This window comes from Brachyhypopomus gauderio, chromosome 1 (assembly GCF_052324685.1).
Source record: "Brachyhypopomus gauderio isolate BG-103 chromosome 1, BGAUD_0.2, whole genome shotgun sequence".
In the NCBI taxonomy this organism is placed as follows: Eukaryota; Metazoa; Chordata; class Actinopteri; order Gymnotiformes; family Hypopomidae; genus Brachyhypopomus; species Brachyhypopomus gauderio.
The window spans coordinates 19,237,591-19,265,160 of NC_135211.1; the positions used below are offsets into that span (position 1 = coordinate 19,237,591).

A 27,570-nucleotide genomic window follows, 5' to 3' on the forward strand; every position below is an offset into this window, starting at 1 on the left:
GAGAACACCTCCACCCTTGTTGGCTTCAAAGTCTTCACTGATTAGACAGTCATACGGAAAGCTTTTGACAAGCACTTGCCTACTTCTTCTCTCTCTCTCCCTCCCTCCTGCTTCTCTCTCCCTCTCTCTGTCACTCCCTCCTTTTCTCTCTACTCTCTCTGTCTCACTCTCCATTTTCCAAAACCTCTCTGACAGTTCCTCCGTTAGCTGAGTAGACTGAGGAAACTCTGTTTAGCCTCTGCTTCCCAGTGTGGGTTTGAACACATGCTCATGTGCAGGTGTGTGGATCCAGGATCGGTCCCTATTATGGATCAACACTCCGTGGTGTCTTCTGGCTTCTTGTGGCTTCTAAATGGTAAATGTATCAACACATCACCCTAACCCTAACCTTAACCCTAACCCTAACCTTTCTGAAGAATTTAACCTCCAGCTGCCCAAACCCAGTCCATCTGCCCTTGCAGGGGCACTAAGACATGTGACAGGTCTAACAAGTTCACTCTGTGCATGCATGTTCAGTTGGTGTCTGGCTGGCTGTGCCACTGTAACAGTGTTGAGATGTTGTGTGTGTAGACTGGTGCAGCCACACCTCTGCTTGTGTGAGTGTGTACTGGGCAGTGAATATGGCGCTCAGACCTCCGCTGTGTTGTCTAGCCGAGTAACGAGCTGGTGATTAGTGAACAAGGAGAGGCAGGCGGTGATCCTCCCCTGTGAGTGCTGGTGCAGGCTGGGAAGGTCTGAGTCTCTCGGATCCAGTATGACCCAGATATTTGCCGTCTCTCTGAGTCACATCCAGCTCCCAGCACGCCTGTCACAACGGCCTCCACTTCCTGTTATGTGCCCTGAATTAATATGCCTGTTAATCTCCATTGCAAACAAACACAGTAATTCAGCTTGAGATGTATTTATGCATGATTCTCACACCATGTAGCATGTGAGAGTGTGTGTGTGTGTGTGTGTGTGTGTGTGTGTGTGTGTGTGTGTGTGTGTGTGTGTGTGTGTGTGTGTGTGTGTGTGTGTGTGTGCACTCCTGTGCGGAATGTGTGCATGTATGTGTTTCAAGTGTGTGTGCATGCACTGCTGCACATTATGCGCATATGTGTGTGTGCATGCATGTATGCATGTATGTGTGTGTAAGCTCTCACGCAGCAGTCTGATTGATGTCCTGTAGCTTTAGTGACGCTGCCATATTTTGCCCTTGAACTAGAAAGCAGGAAAACGCAGGTGCCTCTGTAAAGAGACCAACTGCTGCTCCGTGAGACTGGCAGTGTGTTCACTCTTCCTCTCTCCACAGCTGCTGTAGTCTTTGTGTCTCCGTGTATTTTTGTCAGAGTTTTCTTTCTGCATGTGTGTGCATTATAGTACATGGCCAGTCTTATAGTGCAGGCTACAGTCTGATCTCCGGCTGGTCTGTTAGTGCAGGCTACAGTCTGATCTCTGGCTTGTGTGTTAGTGCAGGCTACAGTCTGATTTCCAGCTTGTCTGTTAGTGCAGGCTATAGTCTGATATGTTAATGTTTAAACACATTTGCACATTTAAAGAGTAGACATGTCACTGTATGCATGTCAGTGTATACATGTCACTGTATACATGTCAGTGTATACATGTCAGTGTATACATGTCAGTGTATGCATGTCAGTGTATGCATGTCAGTGTATGCATGTCATTTACCGTACTCAATGTAAATCATATGTATTTTGTAGCTCTTCACAAATAATGTACCCTTACCTGAGTAGTGCCATTTTATCATATGTTTAGTACATTCAGTGTGTATAATTATTTCAGTGTGTAATTTATTGTGAATAGTTAATTTAGTTTTTAATTCAGTGTGTATTGTTTTTTCAATGTATATAGTTAATTTGGTGTTAATAGTTACAGTTGTGGTCAAAAGTTTACATACACTTGTAAAAAACATAATGTTATGGCTGTCTTGAGTTTTCAATAAGTTCTACAACTCTTATTTTTCTGTGATAGAGTGATCGGAACACATACATGTTTGTCACAAAAAACAGTCATAAAATTTGGTTCTTTCATAAATTTATTATGGGTCTGCTGAAAATGTCACCAAATCTGCTGGGTCAAAAATATACATACAGCAACAAAATTTGTCAATTTTGGTGATGTAGCGAGTTGTGTCAATCAAATTAGCTTCATGTCATGGCCTCTTCACTTCTTGTAAGTGATTCTGATTAACTACAGCTGTTGACTTCTCATGAGCCCATTTAAATAGGGCTCATTTGACCCAGTGATTAGACTCAGCTACAAAAGCTACAATGGGAAAGTCAAAGGAACTCAGTGTGGATCTGAAAAAGCGAATTATTGACTTGAACAAGTCAGGGAAGTCACTTGGAGCCATTTCAAAGCAGCTACAGGTCCCAAGAGCAACTGTGCAGACAATTATACGCAAGTACAAAGTGCATGGAACAGTTGTGTCACTGCCACGATCAGGAAGAAAACGCAAGCTATCACATGCTGCCGAGAGGAGATTGGTCAGGATGGTCAAGAGTCAACCAAGAATCACCAAGAAGCAGGTCTGCAAGGATTTGGAAGCTGATGGAACACAGGTGTCAGTCTCCACAGTCAAGCGTGTTTTACATCGCCATGGACTGAGAGGCTGCCGTGCAAGAAAGAAGCCCTTGCTCCAGAAAAGGCACCTTAAGACTCGGCTGAAGTTTGCTGCTGATCACATGGACAAAGATAAAACCTTCTGGAGGAAAGTTCTCTGGTCAGACGAAACAAAAATTGAGCTGTTTGGCCACAACACCCAGCAATATGTTTGGAGGAGAAAAGGTGAGGCCTTTAATCCCAGGAACACCATGCCTACTGTCAAGCATGGTGGTGGTAGTATTATGCTCTGGGGATGTTTTGCTGCCAGTGGAACTGGTTCTTTGCAGAAAGTAAATGGGATAATGAAGAAGGAGGATTACCTCCAAATTCTGCAGGAAAACTTAAAACCATCAGCCCGAAGGTTGGGTCTTGGGCGCAGTTGGGTGTTCCAACAAGACAATGACCCAAAACACACATCAAAAGTGGTAAAGGAATGGCTAAACCAGGCTAGAATTAAGGTTTTAGAATGGCCTTCCCAAAGTCCTGACTTAAACCCCATTGAGAACATGTGGACAGTGCTAAAGAAACAGGTTCATGCAAGAAAACCATCACATTTAGCTGAACTGCACCAATTCTGTCAAGAAGAGTGGTCAAACATTCGACCTGAAGCTTGCCAGGAGCTTGTGGATGGCTACCAAAAGCGCCTAGTTGCCGTGAAAATGGCCAAGGGACATGTAACCAAATACTAATGTTGCTGTATGTATATTTTTGACCCAGCAGATTTGGTGACATTTTCAGCAGACCCATAATAAATTTATGAAAGAACCAAATTTTATGACTGTTTTTTGTGACAAACATGTATGTGTTCCGATCACTCTATCACAGAAAAATAAGAGTTGTAGAACTTATTGAAAACTCAAGACAGCCATAACATTATGTTTTTTACAAGTGTATGTAAACTTTTGACCACAACTGTATGTGGCTTTTAGCCCGGTGCGGATACTGAACCCGCCACGTATTTGCAGGAGGAAGCCCTCGATTCGCATTCAGACCCACTTGCCCGGTGGCGGAAAAATCAAAATGGATTCCCTCTTCTGTCAAACATTGCCAGAAAATATACAGTTTGCGCAACGAGCACTCCATCGGAGCGTGTATTCAGCACGGCAGGCAACATTGCCACCTCGTTTAGATCGTTCTTTAAACCGGACAAAGTGAACATGTTGGTTTGTCTTGCAAACATGAAGACGGAAAAATAAGATATTATAATTAACGTTATTCACGTCAATATTAACAATATTATGGCCATAATTTTGCGTAAAGTATTTACTTTATGACTAATTAAGTATTTGTTCATTTAAAAAGTGCATGTTTTATTTATAAACTATAATTTATTAATTTTATTATATTTTTCGGGGGGGGGGGGGGGGGGGGGTTTAATCGCGTTACTGCGGTTATACGTTGCTCTTTCACCGCGGTAAGAAAAAATCCATACCGTCACAGCCCTAGTCTCAGCTGTGAATGAGCTACATCTGCCAGTAGGTTTTTGGTGTAGATGAAGACTGCACGTCTTATCTCACTTAAAGACCCCTCCAGTCAGTAGGAATGGATGCTTCAGAGTCCGCACTCATGTGACTGAGGCCAGGCAGGATAGCTGCTCACACAGGCAGAACGTGCCACGTGTGCCTGCACCATTGAGAAGGGCTTATGTAATCTGTACCCGGATGTGTCTTTGGCCCTGCGATGGGCTGTTTCCTCATTATGCTTGTGTTCCTACAACCCACCCACAGAGCGCTCGAGTGCTCCAGTTTCACTTTGCTGAACTATGACCTTGAAGCTGGCTGTGGTGATGAAGGCTCTGGGATTTGTGGGTGAGCTTGTTTAGATGGGGTTCCATGCGAACCTGCCCATTCAGCATGTTTAAGGCTGTAAGCTGGTCATTGCTCTGCTGAAGGTGCTGTTTCTGCTCCAACCAGAACAGCTTGTGTTGTGTGTTATGTGGGTCAGTGTGTGGGAGTGGGAGAGAGGTGTCCAGATCCCCCCATACTCTCACCTCTCAGCCTAGTCTCACAGGATAGGTGAGGAGGTGAAAGGCCATACTGGCTATTAATGACTGCGCCAACTGCATTTTCTCCTGAGGGTGAAGCGGAACTTCTAGAAACAGAGTGAAAAAGAGTGAGACATGTAAAAGAGTGCAAAGACAGGATCTCTAAATCTGTGTGTGTGTGTGTGTGTGTGTGTGTGTGTCTGTATCTTATATTTTTATTTATTTGCTGTTTTGTATCTTACAGTAAAGCACAAAATAATGTTTTTTGAGAAAGAATGAGGGAGAGTTAGCATCAGAGGAATACAGACACAGAAGAGCTGTTACAGTGGGAGTGATGTATCATGAAGCTTCAAGAGCTGTGTGAGGAGGTGTCTCAGTTTGTTACCCATTAGTGTTATAAAGGGGAAATGTGTGTACAGGATTAGGACGTTGCTGTAGTATTTAGGGATCATGCAGAAGATTCAGATACTGAAGGTGATGGTGAAGCATTCCTGTGTGCTCTTCTTCAGTCCTAGTGAAGCATTGCATCGTACAGAATCAGTATTATATTGTACAGTATCAGTATCATACAGAATCAGTATTACAGTATTACAGTATTAGTATCAAACAGTATCATACAGCATCGCATCGTACAGCATCGCTATTGTAGAGTATCAGTATCGTAAAGTATCAGTATCGTATAGTATCGTACAATGTCAGTATCGTACAGTATCAGTATCATACAGTATCAGTATTATACAGTATCGTACAGCATCATACAGCATTGTACAACATCAGTATCGTAGAGTATCAGTATCGTATAGTATCGTACAATGTCAGTATAGTATCAGTATCGTATAGTATCGTACAAGGTCAGTATCGTATCAGTATAGTATCAGTAGAGCTGGGCGATATGGCCCCCCAAAAAAATCTTCGATTAATTTTTTTTTTATCCGATTTTCAATTTTGATTTATTTTCCTCTACTAAAAAACTACAGATGATAAAGGAATGGTTAAAAAAGTTTTAATTTATTTTTCACTTAAATTTCCCCTTTGCGGTGCAACCAGAAACAAGCAAAAAACAAGTGAGAACATCCAGTAACTTTTAGAAGGCTTTCTCCAACATAGTTTAAGCACTGACACAATGCAACCTCAAACTTAAAATAAATAAATAAACACACCCTCAAAAAATAAATAGATATAAATAATTTGGTGCCCTTTTTAATAAAATGGAAAACAAATACAATTTAACAATTGTTGCATGTTGCGTACTGACAGTCACGCTGTATACATTCTGATTAAGAACAGGGCTGCCCTCACTTTAGCCTAAATTGCAGCACTTTTCAAACCTGGAACACAATGCAACATAAAATTTCGTCAGGTAAATGTTCCTTCCCCTATTTTTGAGGGGTGTTTCTTTATACTACCACATATCGTTTCGGATGCCTCTGCCATTCGCGCAGGTTCGCACGAGGTGTGCGGAGCCATGCGCTACGGTCACTCGCGAAAGTATAATCCATTGAAGTGGGTTCGGTAACCGAGGCAGAAACTGCTTAATCCAAAATATCCTGCAGAGGGAAACTTTATTCACAACGCAACTGAACAATAGTACTCTTTGCTCTCTCCCTCTGAGGGGTTTCCCCCCTCCCTCTGGGGGTTTCAAACGCACCTTACAGCGAGGACTTGTTTGGTCTACGTCTGACGCCGCAAAACTAAACCAACTCCAGATCACTGAGCTAGTTGCTCTTTTCTTGGGCACAAGCTCTGCCGTCATGTTTGTGTGTGTGTGTGTTGAGGGTGGATGGGTGGGAGGTGCTAAACTCATTCTGAACTATGGGAGTCCACAGTGCAGCATCGGTAGTGAAAATGAAAACTCAGAAAATTGATTTTCATAAAAACACATCGTCCTTAACTGTAAATTCGATTTAATAGATAATATCGAATTATCGCCCAGCTCTAAGTATCAGTTTCGTACAATATCGTACATCATCATACAGCATCGTACAGCATCAGTATCATAGAGTATCACTATCGTAGAGTATCAGTATCATATAGTATCGTACGATGTCAGTGTCGTACAGTATCAGTATCGTACAGTATCAGTATTGTACAGTATCATACAGCATCATACAGCATTGTACAACATCAGTATCGTATAGTATCGTACAATGTCAGTATCGTATAGTATCAGTATCGTACAGTATCGTACATCATCATACAGCATTGTACAGCATCAGTATCATAGAGTATCACTATCGTAGAGTATCAGTATCATATAGTATTGCACAATGTCAGTGTCGTACAGTATCAGTATCGTACAGTATCAGTATTGTACAGTATCGTACAGCATCATATATGGAAGTTATTCTGTGTCAATATTCAAATGAAAATGTAATACGTATTTGCATTTACATGTTCCACTCATACAAGCAACTTTGAGCTCAAAATTCAAATTCAAATGCAATAATTCCATTTACATTTGCAATGTGATAGACGTCTATTCATATTTCATTTACACATACATTTTGATGCTTTATTTGTGTCTTTATTGAAATGAAAAAAATTTTCCCGATTTGAATTATCAAATTCATGTGATCATGCAAAGGTTGTATCAAAATTATAATTAAAATGCTATTCGCTTAATATGCTTTGCATTTCGTGATAACACGTTTGAAACGTAATTTTCAACCTCACCACCACGCTAAAAAGATGTCAATATTCAAACGATAATGGAGAAATAGCGCCTCTCCTGTTTGCACTAACATTACGATACCAACAGCGCTAAAACTGTGTCAAAATGCATTTTGAAAGTGCAATCCGAGCAGATTGCATTTTCATTTCCATGGTCTTCCACTATAGTCAAATTATAGTCAAATTAGATTCCACGGTTTCACCTTATTCAGCCAATCAGGTTCCACAGCTTTCCACAGCGGGCAGCCAATCAGGACGGGACTACAGCGCAGCAGTACAGGCGAGTTTTTTTAGACATGGTCACAGAAGCGCTCATTAGATTAATTCAAAGGGTAGCAGACGAGTCCTTATGGTGAATTTACACTACATTAGTGTGAAATGTCGGAGCGTGTATTATATTAGTGTGATATGTCTGCCACCATCGATCAAGTGGCAGACATATCAGCCTTATCTGGCGCTGATGTGACTGTTATTGCCAAATTGAGCGCTGTGGTAGAGCAGCTGTGTGCCTCAAACTACGGCGGTACGGCCGACCTCCGTGAAGTGTCTCGTGTGATCAGAAACAGAAAACCATTTCTGCTTGTTAATGCTGGTTTATTTAAATAAACATTTGTGCTGTCGTATTTTTAAAGTTATAAAGCGGTAATGCCTCGATGAGTGATGTTATCTAGAATCCCCCAGCGTCCCTATTTAGTGTGGTTAATGCCACAGACGCGGCATAATTACCTGAACCCGCAGGTAATCCTCTACCAAGCTTTGATCTTTAACGTACTTGTAATCATGACGCGAGCAGAAATTTTAGAAGCGAGCAAAAAACTGAAACGCGCACTAAAAACAGGGAAGTGAGCGCACTTAACAGCGCTCGGTTTTCTTGATTTTGCGTGCTCAGTGTGTCTGACTTGCTTGATTGAATCTTATCTTTGCGCTCTCATATTAAAGACCGCAATCTCACTCCATACTACACATTGTGGGTTCATAGATTGTCCTTATTTGAGTCGAGTGGTCCTTATGTTTTCATGCCTTGGTAAGTCCTTAGTATAAGCTTCCGTTGTCTACGTTTCATTCCTTTCCCTAGTCTCAGACTATACCTTTGGGGTTCATAGATTGTGTTTGTTTAATCGAGTGTTCAGTGTACGTTTTTATTCTTTGGTCTATCTTTCGTACGAGTTCTTTTCCTCTACGTTATAGTTTGCCTAGGTCTCAAACTACACCTTATGCCCGGTTCACACTACACGATTTTAGGCTGGTTTTTCAGTCGCCGACTGTTTTTTGTAGATCGCCGACAGAAACTGTGGTCGGAGGCAAATCGGCGATCACTCGTCGCTCGCTCAGTGTAGTGTGAACTGCTGAAAGACGCTCGCCGAGTGGTCGCCGACTCATCGCAGACGACCGGCAGATATCTAGCATGTTTAATATCTAGCGTGTTTAATATCTAGCCCAGTCGGCGACTGAGAGTCGGCAGCAGCGTCTAACTACAGCCAATGTGAACGCGGAGAGAGAACCGCGTCACCGCTGAAGATATCTCTGAGAATGTAAAAAACTTTCAAGAATGCTTTCAAAACAGTAACCCAGCAAACACACAAAATCCTCACCTTTCTTACAACTTTACTACAACACTGTTTAAGTTATTGTGACAGCACTGGAGAAATAGTGCGATTGATTATAACTATGTTCACTGCAACGGAGAGATGAAATAATTCTGGCAACTTGGGACTATGGGACTAAAATAATAATAATAACGAAAATGTGGAGTACATGTACATTGTTTTATTCTTTAAGTGGTGTTGCTGGTTTTCACGAGTTTCGTTTTCGTGTTCTCGTGTTTTTGGACGGCAGCCAGATGAGTCGGCGATTCCCCAGTCTTGTAATTCGTGAGCCCGCGTCACCGATCAGTCATGTAGTGTGAAAGCCACAACAACTGAAAGACTCGCGATTACAGCACAACCAGTGTAGTGCGAACGGCACAAAAACCTGACGACTGAAAAGTCGTGCAGTGTGAACCAGGCATTAGGGATCATAAATCAAGACCAAAAACTCGCCTGTACTGCAGAGCCAGAAACTATATGGCTCTGTGCTGAGCGTGCTTTAGTCCCGTCCTGATTGGCTCCCTGAGGTGGAAAGGGGAACCCGATTGGCTGAATAAAGTGGAGGGAGGTGGAATCTGATTGGAAGGCTGATGGGATCTAATTTGACTATAATTTGACTATAGTGGAAGACCATGGAAATGAAAATGCAATCTGCTCGGATTGCATTTTCAAGATGCATTTTGACACAGTTTTAGCGCTGTTGGTATCGTAATGTTATTGCAAACAGGGGTGGCGCTATTTCTCCATTAAGGTTTGAATATTGACATCTTTTTAGCGTGGTGGTGAGGTTGAAAATTACGTTTCAAACGTGTTATCACGAAATGCAAAGCATATTAAGCGAATAGCATTTTAATTATAATTTTGATACAACCTTTGCATGATCACATGAACTTGATAATTCAAATCGGGAAATACATTTTCATTTCAATAAAGACACATATAAAGCATCAAAATGTATGTGTAAATGAAATGTGAATGGATGTCCATCACATTGCAAATGTAAATGGAGTTATTGCATTTGAATTAGAATTTTGAGCTCAAAGTTGCTTGTATGAGTGGAACAATTGCAAATGAAAATGGAGTTATTGCATTTGAATTTGAATTTTGAGCTCAAAGTTGCTTGTATGAGTAGAACATGTAAATGCAAATGCGCATTACATTTTCATTTTAATATTGAGACAGAAAAACTTCCATAATCATACAGCATTGTACAACATCAGTATCGTATAGTATCGTACAATGTCAGTATAGTATCAGTATCGTATAGTATCGTACAATGTCAGTATCATATAGTATCAGTATCGTACATCATCATACAGCATTGTACAGCATCAGTATCATAGAGTATCACTATCGTAGAGTATCAGTATCGTATAGTATCGTACAATGTGAGTATCGTACAGTATCAGTATTGTACAGCTCTGGCAGACCTCCGAGGAGCCCAGACACAGGAAGCATGACATGTCGATCATGGCACGTGAGTCATAAGGTGAGTTTGTTGGCAGACATACACCAAGAAAATTGGTTAAAAATTGCAACAGCATCCAGTTCAGAGAAAAGCAGCAAAGTGTGTAGGCCTGTTCTGACTTTAATTCAGACTGTCATGTTTCTTCAGCAGTATAGATATAGCTGATCAGGTTAATGTAATACTTCTTGTAACCTGTCAGCCATCATGAGAGTGTGACACTCACCTCAGATTATATGTGTGACATGCACAGCACATACACACCATAGGCTAAAAACACACAGCACATCACATCACTCCCACATCACCCTCACGTCACTCCTACATCACCTTCACATCACTCCCACATCACCCTATCATCACTCCCACATCGCTCTCACATCACTCCCACATCACCCTATCATCACTCCCACATCGCCCTCACATCACTCCCACATCACCCTATCATCACCCTATCATCACTCCCACATCACCTTCACATCACTCCCATATCACCCTACCCTATCATCACTCCCACATTGCCCTCACATCACTCCCACATCACCCTATCATCACCCTATCATCACTCCCACATCACCTTCACATCACTCCCATATCACCCTACCCTATCATCACTCCCACATTGCCCTCACATCACTCCCACATCACCTTCACATCACTCCCATATCACCCTACCATCACTCCCACATCGCCCTCATATCACTCCCACATCGCCCTCACATCACTCCCACATTGCCCTCACATCACTCCCACATCGCCCTCATATCACTCCCACATCGCCCTCACATCACTCCCACATCGCCCTCACATCACTCCCACATCGCCCTCACATCACTCCTACATCACCCTCACAACACCCCCCACTCCACAGTCAGTTTCTCCTCAACCACCAAAACACGCTGGATGCCAAGCTCATGGGAGAGTGATGCTTTGGCTTTGATTTTAGAGAGTGACAGCTGTGGAGGGAGGAGTTTAAAGCAATGATCTGCACCGTATCACACCCACTAGCACATGAATTTTTATGATCTCTTGCTGGCCTACAGTAGTTGAAGTATTTACAGATACTTCTATGCTGCTTGAGATGTGAGTTGTTTGCAGTATAACATTAGCCTTATATAGTATAACATTATAACCTAAATTATGCAAATTAAATGGGGAGGAGATAATGAACTCATTGACTGTCAGACTTCTCTATCAGCTTCTTTATACTTAATGCCTCATGACAGACGTGAGGGACCGCCAGCCAAAAATTACCCACTCCCAGTGGCCCCGCCCATGCACGTTGGCTCCACCCATGCGCGTTGGTCCCTTGCGCTGTTGCGGCGCGAGGTCGTGCACCTCTGGATTTTTGTAAGTTTGTGCATGCTGTGCTTCAGAGGAATGAACAAAGTCATATTTGCATATTTGCAGGGTTCATACATCTTTACAAGGTTGAATTCATGCACTTTTCAGGCACTGAAAAGTGGTATTTTATACCACTAAAATATAAAAAAGCTAGATCCAAAAAGCTCGCCCCATGGTACACCGACCAAACTAGAAACTTAAAACAAATAGCACGTAAATTAGAGCGGAAATGGCGATCTACTGAATTGGAAGTATTCCACTGTGCCTGGAAGGATAGCATTATTGACTACAAACGGGCACTCACTAAAGCACGCTCAGCATACTTAGCCTCACTGATAGAGAAAAATAAAAACAATCCTAGATTTCTTTTTAATACTATTTCTAAACTTACAAAAAATCAAGCAGGCACAGAACCTCAGATTCCAGTAAACCTCACTAGTAATGTATTTATAGATTTCTTTGATAATAAAATAGAGAATATTAGACAAAATATAAAACCCTTTATTAGCAATACAACTGGTATGTCATCTGGTTTGGTTGATATTGATTTAAATTACATACCGGGAGAAAATCTTGATGCTTTTCATCCACTCCCAAAATCAGAATTAGAGAAAATAATTTCTTCCTTAAATTGTACTACCTGCACATTAGACTCGGTTCCCTCAAAGTTATTAAAAGAGGTATTACCAGCTGTAACTGAACCTCTTCTAACTATAGTTAACTCATCCATTACAATAGGTCACATGCCCAAATCATGTAAATTAGCAATTATCAAACCTCTGATCAAGAAACCAAATCTTGATCCGACTGTGCTATCTAATTATAGACCCATTTCAAACACATCATTTATATCTAAGATCATAGAAAAAGCTGTTGCCCAGCAATTATGCCTATATCTGCATAGGAATAACACATTTGAAAAGTTCCAATCTGGTTTTAGGCCCCATCACAGTACTGAAACAGCATTAGTTAAAGTAACAAATGATCTCCTCCTTGCATCAGATCAAGGCTATGTATCACTGTTAGTGCTTCTTGATCTTAGTGCAGCTTTCGACACAATTGATCATAGGATCTTGCTAGAAAGGTTAGAACGCTGGGTTGGAGTCTCAGGCACAGCCCTTTCATGGTTTCAGTCTTACTTAACAAATCGCCATCAGTTTGTAGAGCTCAATAATATTTCATCCAAACGTACAATGGTTAAATATGGGGTCCCGCAAGGCTCCATCTTAGGACCACTATTATTTACATTATATATGCTACCATTGGGCACAGTTATAAACAAACATGGTGTCAATTTTCACTGCTATGCGGATGACACTCAACTTTACATATCAGCCAAACCCGATGACAAACTCAGTTTAGGAAAAATTGAGGCCTGTGTAAGAGATATTAAATGCTGGATGTCTCTAAACTTCCTACAATTAAATGAGGACAAAACAGAAGTTCTCCTTGTGGGCCCTAAGGCCGCAAGACAGAAAATTCCAAATTTAATGCTTAATCTTGCAGACTATCCCATTACACCTGGCACAGTAGCCAAAAACCTAGGCATCATACTCGACTCTGACCTATCATTTGATAAATATATAGATAATACTACTAGGATAGCTTTTCTACATCTCCGCAACATTGCCAAATTAAGAAATGCATTATCACAGGATGATGCAGAAAAATTGGTGCACGCATTTGTTAGCTCTAGACTAGACTACTGCAATTCACTACTGTCAGGATGTTCAAATAGGAATCTAAATAAACTTCAAGTAGTTCAAAATGCCGCAGCTAGAGTTCTGACCAGAACTAGAAAATTTCAGCATATTAGACCAGTCCTATCAGCCCTGCATTGGCTCCCAGTTAAATTTCGTATTGATTTTAAAATTCTATTATTAGCATATAAAGCACTACACGGGCTTGCTCCTGAATACCTCCAGGAACTTATTTCCTACTATGAACCCCCACGTCAACTAAGATCACAGGGTGCTGGTCTGTTATTAGTTCCACAAATTAACAAGGTAACAGCAGGGGGAAGAGCCTTTTCTTATAAGGCCCCCCAGCTTTGGAATAATCTTCCTAAATGTGTCCGGGACTCTGACACAGTCACAATCTTTAAATCTAGGTTGAAAACCCACTTATTTAGTCTAGCGTTTGATAATTAATATCCCCCTTAGATAAAGGTACAGATCCAGGGGTTCATAGACGAAGGGTTTTATGGTAGACTGGGGTACTGGTGCTGTCATCCTGTCACTGCTCGTGGTCACTCAAGTTTGTTGACAGTGCAGTGGACGGATGCCATTGTCTCAGAATGCCCCCAAGCCTATGTTACCTTCTGGTTCTGCCTTTTTTTTAGCTAGGCTGTAATAATTTAACTTAGTGCCGGAGTTGCTGCCACACTCCAGAAATGTTTATAATTTTACCTGTCCTGTATATGTCCTCATACAGAGCTAATTTTCCCTGTTTCATTTCTCCACATGGCTGCCCGCCTGCTTGAGGAATAATGAGATGAGGAGAGACAAGCGATCCATCCTGGCCGGCCACCTCCTGCCTAACCGGATGCCTACACCATGATGGACATTATTACATATTTTTCGGTCTAAATTGACATTATTGCATCTTTTACATTCTGTCTACATTCTGTCTATATTGTTGTTGTTGTCATGGTGACCGGTGTCGGCCAGAGGAGGATGGGTTCCCCCCCTGAGTCTTGGTTCCTCTCAAGGTTTCTTCCTCATGCAAAAAACTAGGGAGTTTTTCCTTGCCACTGTCGCCTTTGGCTTGCTCACTGGGGGCTAGGACTCGGCACTTGTAAAGCTGCTTTGTGACAACAACTGTTGTAAAAAGCGCTATATAAATAAAATTTGATTGATGATTGATTGACTTTCAAGGTCCATTTATTACATACAAATACACATACTCAAAATTATGAATTCACTTTTAATCACAATTTAAGAGATGGTTCTGTGTTTGGTAATAGCAAAAGAAAAAGTATGTTACATAAGCTTGTTGGCATATGCTAGTTTGCTTAGGATTTGCTCCGGTAGCTATCTTAGCATATTTTTTATTTAATTGTAGTTTATTTTCAAAATGCACAATCTAAACGATGAAAATTTAAAGATCTTAAAAATTTTAAAGCATTTGCAAGTACTTTAGTCAAAATTCCAGCCCTTTTCAAACCTGGAAAGACTTTTTCTAACACAATGCAACATTATAATTCATCAGTTAAATGTTTCTTCAGATGTTTTTGCAGGGGTATATCTTTACACTGCCACCTGTTGGTCTGGAGAACACTGCAGTGTGCGGAGGCGAGAGCTTTGGTCAGAGGCGGAAGTATAATCCAGCCTTTACAGTCCCACAGTGAATCACGACATTTAAAACAGAATTAAGTCACAGCTATCCTCCTGCCATATGTCCACCCCACAATGTCTCTGGCCCCTTAAATCTGCATAAACTGTTCTGCGTCCCTCCATCTCCCTGCCTGTCTCTGACCTCATTCCCTGGGAAGGTGAGCGTCAGACACAGTGACTCAGGTACAGCGCTAACTATGGCTACAATGAGACCAGTACACACACCGACACGATTAACACGTCAGACTGTAATAGAAGCTAGCCATGGATAAACCTCCTGTATAGACATGGGGGAGGGGGGCCCCCAGGGGGGGGCACCCTGACATCTTAAATTATACAAATTATACCTGCTGCCCCTGGGAGCACAGGGTGGGGTTGGTAGGACTGTAATGTGATGCAGGATCATTAGTAGATGAAACGCCACATATGATGGATTTTCCCCACACACAGTATGTTCACCCCACACATGATGGGTTTTACCTTCACACAGTGTGTTGAATCAAAGAATGTTCTGTTCATGACACCCAGCAAAGTCAGATCTCAGAGAGGTTACATAGTACACAACCACATACAAAACACATTATACCTGCTGCCCCTGGGAGCACAGGGTGGGGTTGGTAGGACTGTAATGTGATGCAGGATCATTAGTAGATGAAACGCCACATATGATGGATTTTCCCCACACACAGTATGTTCACCCCACACATGATGGGTTTTACCTTCACACAGTGTGTTGAATCAAAGAATGTTCTGTTCATGACACCCAGCAAAGTCAGATCTCAGAGAGGTTACATAGTACACAACCACATCTGAAAGAAGGTTAGAGAGATTACTCCACCACATCTGTATGAAGATTAGAGGGGTTACATAGTACACAACCACATATATTAGAAGGTTAGAGAGATTACATAGTACACGACCACATCTGTAAGAAGGTTAGAGAGATTACATAGTACACAACCATGTCTCGACCTGGAATGAACCACACTCACACAGACACATCCACACGTGTCCACACACTCACAATCACACACACCAATACAGTTAGAAAAATTGGGACCACACAATATTACCTCAGTACTGACTTAAGAATTATCCAATGTTGGGAACGTTACTTTAAAAAAGTAATTAGTTATAGGTACTCACTACTTGTTCAAAAAAGTAACTGAGTTAGTAACTGAATTACTCTATAATAAAGTAATTTGTTACCAGGGAAAGTAACTATTTGCATTACAGTAAAAAAAAAAGTTATATGTCAAAGAATAAGGATTTTTTGAAAAAGCAGTTTTCAGTCAGTTGAAATGAGTACATCTGAAATATGTTTGTACATGCAGAATAAAATCATTTAAATTGCTCCTGACTCGCCATTTCTGCCTCTTCTCTGTTTGTGTCATGTGTCACTGGTGTGCTTCGGCACGCGTGTAAAAACACTGGCTCTGATTGGCTACCATAACGCTGCCTTAGCCAATCGCTTACTGACTTGTTAAGTTAAACAGGTGTTACACTGAGAACTGTGACCTATCGAGATCTGTTACTCCTCACTAGCCTGTGCACGGGTCCACTCGGATTACTGTTAGTATATCAATATATAGTAACGCACAGAGGTGTCAATTCCAAGTTCAGAAAGTAAAAGTCCTCACCAGGATTTTGTTCAGGCTTCCTGGATTGTGTTGAATCCACTCATTTTACCTGGATTGCACTAATTAGAAAATCTAGCAAGCTTGAGCAAAATCCTGGTGAGGACTTTTACTTTCTGAACCTGGAATTGACACCTCTGGTAACGCACCGCTTTTAATGACCAGTAACATCAACAGCGTTGTAACGACAGGAAAAGTAATTAATTATATTATCCCGTTACTGACAAAATGACGCCGTTAACTAACGCCGTTATTCGCAACACTGGAATTATCCAGTGTTCCTGGTGAATCTTCTGAGACTATTAACTAATCACACGTCTCTGTGAAGACTACAGCATGTACCACTGATTATCATGTGGCAAATATTGAATTTACTGATATGAATGTCATATTTCAAATCCAAAATGTTGTAATATATTCACGTTATTGTGCATTCGAGCATCCTAAAGCAAGCCAAACCTAATACTACATACTGTTAGACAGATATCTGCCTCTCCAATTAAATTACAGTAAAGTTGTTATAGTTGTAGTTGTTGTAGTTCTTGGTGAAGTGTATAGCACTGAAGTTCTGGTTTAGGGAGAGGGTGAGGGGTTCTATACAGCATGATTAGCCTGGACTCACTGAGATCATTTCCGTTTGAAGGCTTAATGTGTTTCATCAGCAGAAACGTGCCCTAGTATATCTACTTTGGGTGGGAGCAGTCTGCCCCAGTTAGCAAGCCCACCCAATTACACACACAAATACACACACACACACACACACACACAAACAGCCAAAAGCTCTCCGACAAGTCACATTTTCAGGCTTGGTGTCCATGTTTGTAGAGTGTTATCCTCACCATGTTTGTGCTCAGCACTCAAAACGACATATGAAGCTCTCAGGAGAAGCTCTGATATTGTCCATCATTTTGGTGCGGAGGTTTTATCTAATATGCAACTGAAACATCCATAATTATTCACAGTTATTGTCTTTTCCCATCAAACAGACACACATACAGAAGCAGATTAGTCATACTGTCTGCTGTCCATCTCATATCTTCTCTGCTAGTAAAAGACTCATAAACTGTACAAGAGTGAAATATTCTTAAAATAAGACTTTGTTAAGACTAAAATAAGACCTTGTTCCTTCTTGGAGTTGAGGTCAAATGCAGACAACATCTGCACCAACTAAAAGCTGTTCTTTGGTTTATGGACATACTACAGGTATTGGACCTATAGCTCTACCAGCACCATGTTCAGAGTGGACATGTACATATATATATATATGTGTGTGTGTGTGTGTGTGTGTGTGTGTGTGTGTGTGTGTGTCTGGAGGTGTGTATTCTGGGGGTGTATTCTGGTTCCTCTCTGTTTGTAAAGGGGAACGTGAGGGACCTCAGAGAAGCTAATATATGGGTGTGGGTGTGTGTGTGTATCCCTAATCCTCGGGGAAGCTAATGCATGTGTGTGTGCTTCTGTTTTCTCATTTTCACCCATGTGTTTAAATATTCAAACAGGTCAGAATTAAATATTAATAATGGCAGATTAATGTGCACGAGGGCTAAAAACAGAACTATTTCTGATCTGCAATTCACAGAAAGGTTCAGGTATGCATGTGTGTGCGTGCGCATGCGTGTGAGTGTGTGTGAGTGTCCTCTTCATTACTATGCATTCATGATTGGTATGATGGGTAATGTGAAAATGAACTATTCTGTAAGTGTTAAACATTTAGGGAGTTTCTTGCACAATATAAAGATGACTGGAATTAAGTCAACATAATTGTGTGTGTGTGTGTGTGTGTGTGTGTGTGTGTGTGTGTGTGTGTGTGTGTGTGTGTGTGTAGTGAGCTCAAACCAGAGCAACCCTGTCCATGAGTATCCTGACTGCAGAGATGGGGGCAGTGAGGCCAGCTTGCTGGTGTCCCCGCTGGTGGTGGCCGGTATTGTCATCGGCCTGGTGCTCTTCCTGTCCTGTGTCACCATCATCGTGGGCAGCCTGCGTAAGGACAGCCGCCTGCGCCACCCCCACCTGCGCTCCACCTACGGTGAGTAGAATGTCCACAATGTAATAGCACTATACAGCTGAACCAGAACAGAACCACTGTGACTCTAGCAAGGACCTGAGCCAGCTGTCATAATTTTTTAAGAGTGTTGGTAGGAACATATACATTGTGTACCGCAGTTTCATTTCAACACCAAATTAGCTGCAGCTACTCAGAAAACAGGCAACCCTAAACTTATGTACTCATAAGTGTTGCATGTTCCAGTTAAAACAGTCAGCTGACATTATAATGATTGTTTCATTTAAAATATAGCACCCTGCATAGTAGAGCACAATACAGACTGTCCTATGTCACTGTGTGGAGAAGGTCATGGAGTCAGTGTGTGGTGGTGGAGTCACTAACCCTAACCCTAGAGTGTAAGGTGGTGTAGTCAGTGTGGGGTGGTGTAGTCAGTGTGGGGTGGTGTACTGACTGAGGTGGTGTAGTCAGTGTGAGGTGGTGTAGTCAGTGTAAGGTGGTGTAGTCAGTGTGGGATGGTGTACTGACTGAGGTGGTGTAGTCAGTGTGAGGTGGTGTAGTCAGTGTGAGGTGGTGTAGTCAGTGTAGGGTGGTGTACTGACTGAGGTGGTGTAGTCAGTGTGAGGTGGTGTAGTCAGTGTGAGGTGGTGTAGTCAGTGTAGGGTGGTGTACTGACTGAGGTGGTGTAGTCAGTGTGAGGTGGTGTAGTCAGTGTGAGGTGGTGTAATCAGTGTGAGGTGGTGTAATCAGTGTGGGGTGGTGTAGTCAGTGTGGGGTGGTGTACTGACTGAGGTGGTGTAGTCAGTGTGAGGTGGTGTAGTCAGTGTAAGGTGGTGTAGTCAGTGTGGGGTGGTGTACTGACTGAGGTGGTGTAGTCAGTGTGAGGTGGTGTAGTCAGTGTAAGGTGGTGTAGTCAGTGTGGGGTGGTGTACTGACTGAGGTGGTGTAGTCAGTGTGAGGTGGTGTAGTCAGTGTGGGGTGGTGTACTGACTGAGGTGGTGTAGTCAGTGTGAGGTGGTGTAATCAGTGTGGGGTGTTGTAGTCAGTGTGGGGTGGTGTACTGACTGAGGTGGTGTAGTCAGTGTGAGGTGGTATAGTCAGTGTAAGGTGGTGTAGTCAGTGTGGGGTGGTGTACTGACTGAGGTGGTGTAGTCAGTGTGAGGTGGTGTAGTCAGTGTAAGGTGGTGTAGTCAGTGTGGGGTGGTGTACTGACTGAGGTGGTGTAGTCAGTGTGAGGTGGTGTAGTCAGTGTAAGGTGGTGTAGTCAGTGTGGGGTGGTGTACTGACTGAGGTGGTGTAGTCAGTGTGAGGTGGTGTAGTCAGTGTGGGGTGGTGTACTGACTGAGGTGGTGTAGTCAGTGTGAGGTGGTGTAGTCAGTGTAAGGTGGTGTAGTCAGTGTGGGGTGGTGTACTGACTGAGGTGGTGTAGTCAGTGTGAGGTGGTGTAGTCAGTGTGGGGTGGTGTACTGACTGAGGTGGTGTAGTCAGTGTGAGGTGGTGTAGTCAGTGTAAGGTGGTGTAGTCAGTGTGGGGTGGTGTACTGACTGAGGTGGTGTAGTCAGTGTGAGGTGGTGTAGTCACTGTGAGGTGGTGTAGTCAGTGTGGGGTGGTGTACTGACTGAGGTGGTGTAGTCAGTGTAAGGTGGTGTAGTCAGTGTGGGGTGGTGTACTGACTGAGGTGGTGTAGTCAGTGTGAGGTGGTGTAGTCAGTGTAAGGTGGTGTAGTCAGTGTGGGGTGGTGTACTGACTGAGGTGGTGTAGTCAGTGTGAGGTGGTGTAGTCAGTGTGGGGTGGTGTACTGACTGAGGTGGTGTAGTCAGTGTGAGGTGGTGTAGTCAGTGTAAGGTGGTGTAGTCAGTGTGGGGTGGTGTACTGACTGAGGTGGTGTAGTCAGTGTGAGGTGGTGTAGTCAGTGTGGGGTGGTGTACTGACTGAGGTGGTGTAGTCAGTGTGAGGTGGTATAGTCAGTGTAAGGTGGTGTAGTCAGTGTGGGGTGGTGTACTGACTGAGGTGGTGTAGTCAGTGTGAGGTGGTGTAGTCAGTGTAAGGTGGTGTAGTCAGTGTGGGGTGGTGTACTGACTGAGGTGGTGTAGTCAGTGTGAGGTGGTGTAGTCAGTGTAAGGTGGTGTAGTCAGTGTGGGGTGGTGTACTGACTGAGGTGGTGTAGTCAGTGTGAGGTGGTGTAGTCAGTGTGGGGTGGTGTACTGACTGAGGTGGTGTAGTCAGTGTGAGGTGGTGTAGTCAGTGTAAGGTGGTGTAGTCAGTGTGGGGTGGTGTACTGACTGAGGTGGTGTAGTCAGTGTGAGGTGGTGTAGTCAGTGTGGGGTGGTGTACTGACTGAGGTGGTGTAGTCAGTGTGAGGTGGTGTAGTCAGTGTAAGGTGGTGTAGTCAGTGTGGGGTGGTGTACTGACTGAGGTGGTGTAGTCAGTGTGAGGTGGTGTAGTCACTGTGAGGTGGTGTAGTCAGTGTAAGGTGGTGTAGTCAGTGTGGGGTGGTGTAGTCAGTGTAAGGTGGTGTAGTCAGTGTGGGGTGGTGTACTGACTGAGGTGGTGTAGTCACTGTGAGGTGGTGTTGTTCCTTACAGCTCCAGATGGCTTCTCGTACGGTGGCTCTGTGGGGGAGCTGACCTCCAGCTGCATGGAAGAGTTCCCTCCCACATTTCCCTTTGATCCCTACATAGAAACGCTTTCCCAGGTCAACGCCATGTATCCAGACTCTCCTCCTCAGTAAGTGAACCCTAATCCTAACCCTAACCCTAATCCTAATCCTTACCCCAACCCTTATCCTAACTCTCTCACTGTAACCCTAACTGTCCTGCTCAGGAAGTGAACGCTTTCTGCTTTGTCCACTAGGATTTCTACATTCTCTCACTGTAACTCTAACCCTAACCTAACCTTAGCCCTCACCTATACTCTAATCCTAACCCTAACTAAAGCCTAACCCTGTTCCTAACACTTGTGTAACCTTCCAGGCTTTTATGTGATCATAATGATCCCATAGCACACGTCTCTGTAATGCTCTACCAGTACCGTGTTCAGAGTGCTGACTATATGAATATGAGTGAGCATATGTTCTAAGTGTGCTTTTCAACAGAAGGGAACATGTACGTATGTGTGTGTGTGTGTGTGTGTGTGTGTGTGTGTGTGTGTGTGTGTGTGTGTGTGTGTGTGTGTGTGTGTGTGTGTGTGTGTGTGTGTGTGTGTGCGTGTGTGTGCGTGTGTGTGTATGTGTGTATGCATGCCTATCTTTGTGCACAAGAGAGAAAGATGGCAGAATGACTGACTAATAAGGCCAATCTCTTTTAAGGTTAATGAGGATTTGGGAGAGGGGGAGAGGGAGGAGGGAGAAAGGGAGAGAGAATGAGGGAGGGAGGGAGAGAGAGAGCTGGTTGGTGGGGGTTGTCAGCTGGAGATGTCAGTGTGTCATCAGTGAGATAATATTTCCTGCTCTGGAGAGAGTGGAGAAACTCAGCGAGTTTTTTGCACATCTCCCAATGGTGAGACCGTTACAGTAGATGTGCACCAGCGTGCTAAGAAAGCAATGCTCAGATAACAGACACTCACAGGAAAATAAATGCTTGGACCCCTTTACTCAGATCCAGCTTGGTACTACTGTGCAGTACACTGCCTTTGCCTTATCAGGTACAAACACACACTGAAAAAGTGTACGTCTTTGAGGGAAGCTTCTAGACAAGCTAGAAAGGCCCAGCTTGAGGTACAGCCATATCAGGGCTATTTTGGTCAGATTTCCTGGCAGAAACAAACAGTGTGTGTGTGTGTATTTACTCCAGTGTGTGTTTGTGTTTACTCCAGTATGTGTGTGTTTACTCCAGTGTGTATGGGTTTACTCCAGTGTGTGTGTGGGTTTACTCCCATGTGTTTGTGTTTACTCCAGTGTGTGTGTTTGTTTGCTCCACTGTGTTTGTGTTTACTCCAGTGTGTGTGTGTTTACTCCAGCTCTACATCAAAGAATAGGGAACCGGAGAAGAAGCTATTGTTAATCTCACTGACTGGTTCTGTAGTCATGGTTTTGGTATTAATAGAACAATTAGAGAGAGGGAGGGAGGGAGAGAGAGGGAGGGAGAGAGAGAGAGAGAGAGAGAGAGAGAGAGAGAGAGAGAGAGAAAGCAGGAGCAAAGGCCAGACAGAGAAACCCTCACTCAGACGTCCCTTTCTTCTTCTCTTTCCTGGATGCACATGTGGTCTTCAGGTTCAGGAGGAGCAGGTTCTGTTGTCCTGAGGTTCTGTTGTCTGAGGTTCTGTTTTCCTGCATGAACGCCCGGTGCCAGACCCTCATCACATGGCTGCTGCCCCCTGGAGCTCTCTAACAAGCACATGTGTCTGAGAAATACCATGTGGTTTTGTGGTGAAAGAGGCCCAGTATGTTTGATCTAAATGGGCCCAGAATATTTGATCTAAATGGCAGTTCATCTAATTGCCATCTTCAATAATTCATTCCCAGTCCTTACTTGGCCTGAGCTGTTCCCTGGCCCGGCCCACCACGGCTTTAAGCTGCCTGTCTCTGGGGAAGCCCACTCACAATCAGGAGAGTTGTTACTGTAAGAAACAATTTCCACACTGTTACGTAGTCATGCAGTCTACACAGTTACACAGTCCTGTACTCTACACAGTTACACAGTCCTGTACTCTACACAGTTACACAGTCCTGCAGTCTACACAGTTACACAGTCCTGTACTCTCTACACAGATACACAATTCTGCAGTCTACACAGTTACATAGTCCTGTACACTCTGCACAGATACACAGTCCTGTACTCTACACAGTTACACAGTCCTGCAGTCTACACAGTTACACAGTCCTGTACTCTCTACACAGATACACAGTTCTGCAGTCTACACAGTTACATAGTCCTGTACACTCTGCACAGATACACAGTCCTGTACTCTACACAGTTACAGTCCTGCAGTCTACACAGTTACACAGTCCTGCAGTCTACACAGTTACACAGTCCTGTACTCTCTACACAGATACATTTACATTTATGGCATTTAGCAGACGCTCATATCCAGAGCGACTTACAAAAGTGCTATGTAGTTGCTTGGAATCTCCAAGGTAGAATAGATAATCCTGAACAAAGGGACTCTAAGCTGGAAAAACCACTAGACGAAAGTCATATGATACCTAAAAATTATGCCAAGTCATTATTATACCTGAATATACACATCACCTGAGGAAAAAGAAAGCAATTCCTGTAAAAAAACGTAAGCAATTCCTGTAACCCAATTATGCACGATACCTGAGAAAAAGACAGTAAGCAATACCTGTAACAAACACCTGAGGAAAGAGACGATAAAGCACAGTAGACAAAAGCATAATTATGTAAAGTGCACTTGAAAGAGGTGGGTCTTCAGTCGGCGTCTGAAGACAGCAAGTGACTCCGATGTTCGGACACACAAGTCTGGATGCTTGTCTCCCATGTGTCCTGGATGATGGAGGGTCAAGATGAGTCATACCTGAGGCACAGAGGGCTTTAGGTATGCTTCTGGGTTTTACCATGGCCATCAAGTAAGGAGGAGCTGGACCATTCTTTGCTTTGTAGGCCAGCACCAGGGTTTTATATTTGATGCGGGCAGCTACCGGAAGCCAGTGGAGGGAGGACAGCAAGGGAGTGACGTGGCTGAACTTGGGAAGGTTGAAGACCAACCGAGCTGCAGCGTTCTGGATCAGTTGCAGGGGTTTGATGGCATGCATAGGAAGACCAGCCAGGAGAGAGTTGCAGTAGTCCAGTCTTGAGATGACAAGGGACTGGACAAGGACCAGATACACAGTCCTGCAGTCTACACAGTTACACAGTCCTGTACTCTCTACACAGATACACAGTCCTGTACTCTCTACACAGTTACACAGTCCTGCAGTCTACACAGTTACACAGTCCTGTACTCTCTACACTGTTACACAGTCCTGTACTCTCTACATAGTTACACAGTCCTGCAGTCTACACAGTTACACAGTCCTGTACTCTCTACACTGTTACACAGTCCTGTACTCTCTACACAGTTACACAGTCCTGTACTCTCTACACTGTTACACAGTCCTGTACTCTCTACACAGTTACACAGTCCTGCAGTCTACACATTTACACAGTCTTAGTTAATGCACACACTTAATTTCTCTTAAAATACATGATCATTATAGACTTCAGAGCTCATCTTCACTCTCATAAGTGTTTGTAAACACACCTTAGTGTTCTGTGCAGCTGACGCTGGCCTTGAGCTGTGCCTCTCTGCTAGTTCTGCCATACTGAACCACATGATTCTCCATCATGCTGTACTCCTTCCAGCATTGCCCAGCATGCTTTGCCCCTTTTAACATTTCTCAGTATGCTTTACCTCTCTTGGCATTACCCAGCATGCTCTGCCTCACCTGGCATTACCCAGGGATTCTGTGCCAATCCTAGCAACACCTTTTCCAGATCTTTTCTAGAAACCGCAACACGCTGGCCTGATTACTGCTTTCATTGCTCTAACACGGATGATCCACTTCGTCAGGTGATCCTGTCACTCATCATGAACTTGAGCTGTTTGAACTGGAAACAACTGTGTTTTTTCTGCTCATGATGCTGACCCAGTTTGTGTAGCCAGTAAGAAAATTTCTGCCAGTAGTTTGGCTATTCTTGTCTGATATGCTCTCTGTGTTCCAATGCAGCGTTGGTGTGCTGCTCTGTGTGTAGTGGTGGTAGCAGTGTGTGTGTGTGTGTGTGTGTGTGTGTGTGTGTGTGTGTGTGTGTGTGTGTGTGTGTGTGTGTGTGTGTGTGTGTGTGTGTGTGTGTGTGTGTGTGTGTGTGTGTAATGGTGGTAGCACTGTGTACATTTGTGCATGCGTGTGTGCGTGCGTGCATGTGTGTGTGTGTGTGTGTGTGTGTGTGTGTGTGCGTGCGTATTAGGCTGGCTTGATCCCAGTCGCAGCATGTGGAAATACCTGGGTAGTATAGTTCCTCTACAACATAATGGTTCAATGCAGGGGCATATTTACACACCCATTGCCACAGTATGTGAGTGTGAGTGTGTGTGTGTGTGTGTGTGTATGTGTGTGTGTGTGTGTGTGTGTGTGTGTGTGTGTGTGTGTGTGTGTGTGTGTGTGTGTGTGTGTGTGTGTGTGTGTGTGTGTGTGTGTGTGGAGTGCGAGGCTGGCATATGTGTGATCAACAGAGAGAGAAAGGCGTGTGGGTGGGTGAGTGTGTGTGTGTGTGGTGACGGAGCTGGCACTGCTCAGTAAAGGGCTTTGGCCATGCGTGAGTTTGTGTGATTGTAAGTGTGTGTGTGCTGGTAAATGTGCAGTGTTCAGAAGAGGCAGAGGGGTGTGTGTGTGTGTGTATATATGTGTGTGTGTGTGTGTGTGTGTGTGTGTGTGTGTGTGTGTGTGTGTGTGTGTGTGTGTGTGTGTGTGTGTGTGTGTGTGTGTGTGAGGAAGGAGGGGGCCATACATGTGAATCATGGCAGATCTGCTATTTCCACAGATGGTAGAGGGACTCAGGGCTCAGAGCCTCTGTAGTAGCACCGCACCTGTGGAGTCTGTGAACTGATGCTTCCGCAGGGAGTGTAAAAACAGAAAAACAGGCACATACACACCCACACACATACACACCCACACACACACACACACACACACACATATGCATATGTAAACGCACACACGCATATGCCCACGCTCACATAGCATGCAAACATTCTTTTAGTTTAATAAGGCACTAGTAGACTTTAGCATTATTTAATCAAGATCCATGCTAGATTCACAATACTAGATTCACAATCCTAGATTCACTGTGCTAGATTCACTTATGCACACTGAAATGTTAAATTCAACAAAAAATAAAATGCTCATAAATATTTGCAGAAAATATTTAGATTTAAATATGTTCCATATAAAGGATGTGTCTGTCACACAACACACACTGTATTACACACACACTGTATTACACAAAAACACTTTCACACACTGGTATAAACCAGCTCTGCACAATGGATGATGGCTTGAAGCACAATATTGAGTATCAGTTGAACTGGTGAACAATAGCTTCCGGTGTCTGCTAAGGATCTTAACAATACATAGTCATTTAGTATTGCTAGTACAACACTGAGACTGTGATGCTGCTATGATAATCAGCATTACCAAGGTATTTATTTTTTTTTACCAAGGTATTTCTAAACAGAATAAAGCATTATCGCAAATAAAGTGATGTGGTCATGTCAGTAAGTTGGTTTAATTGATGACGTCAAGAGTAGTATCTGTAGTATCTTGTATTACAGAGAGAAGGAGAGAGAGAGGAAAAGAGAGAGTGAGGGAGAAAGAGAGGGTGGGGAGAGACCGAGGGAGAGAAAGAGAGTGAGGGAGAAAGAGAGAGGGTGAGGGGGAGAGAGACAGAGGGTAAGAGAGGGAGAAAGAGAGAGGGTGGGGGAGAGAGACAGAGAGGGAGAGAAATAGTGAGGGAGAAAGAGAGAGAGACAGAGAGGGAGAGAGAGTGAGGGAGAGAGAGAGGGTGGGGGAGAGAGAGAGAAGGTGGGGGAGAAAGAGACAGAGAGGGAGAGAGAGAGTGAGGGAGAGAGAGAGGGTGAGGGGAGAGAGAGTGAGGGAGAAAGAGAGAAGGTGGGGAGAGAGAGACAGAGAGGGAGAGAGAGAGGGTGAGGGGAGAGAGAGTGAGGGAGAAAGAGAGAAGGTGGGGGAGAGAGAGACAGAGAGGGAGAGAGAGAGTGCAGCAAAGCCATTAGCAGCTGAGCCCATATGAGCAGATGGTACATCAGTAAACAGTAATGGCTGCTGTGAGAGTTGAGACTCTTACTGCAGGCCTTGAGCATTTCACCAGCACCAGCCAGTCCACCTACACACACACACATGCTGACATATGTATATACACACACATTTCCATATTTACAGGATTTCTTATGACAGTATGCCTTGCAGCCTCTGGTATATTCAAGTGTATTCTG

The 27,570-nt window shown here is 43.5% G+C and overlaps 1 protein-coding gene across 2 annotated transcripts in view; it reads left to right on the forward strand.

The window, feature by feature from the left end:
• bean1 (brain expressed, associated with NEDD4, 1) overlaps positions 1–27,570 on the forward strand; it is a 41,334-nt gene that overhangs the window by 9,153 nt on the left and 4,611 nt on the right. For both annotated transcript variants that reach the window (XM_077000610.1, XM_077000619.1), the window contains exons 4-5: positions 18,448–18,648; positions 21,210–21,351. In XM_077000610.1, coding sequence (XP_076856725.1) covers positions 18,448–18,648; positions 21,210–21,351 — 343 coding nt within the window. The remainder of the gene's footprint in view (positions 1–18,447; positions 18,649–21,209; positions 21,352–27,570) is intronic.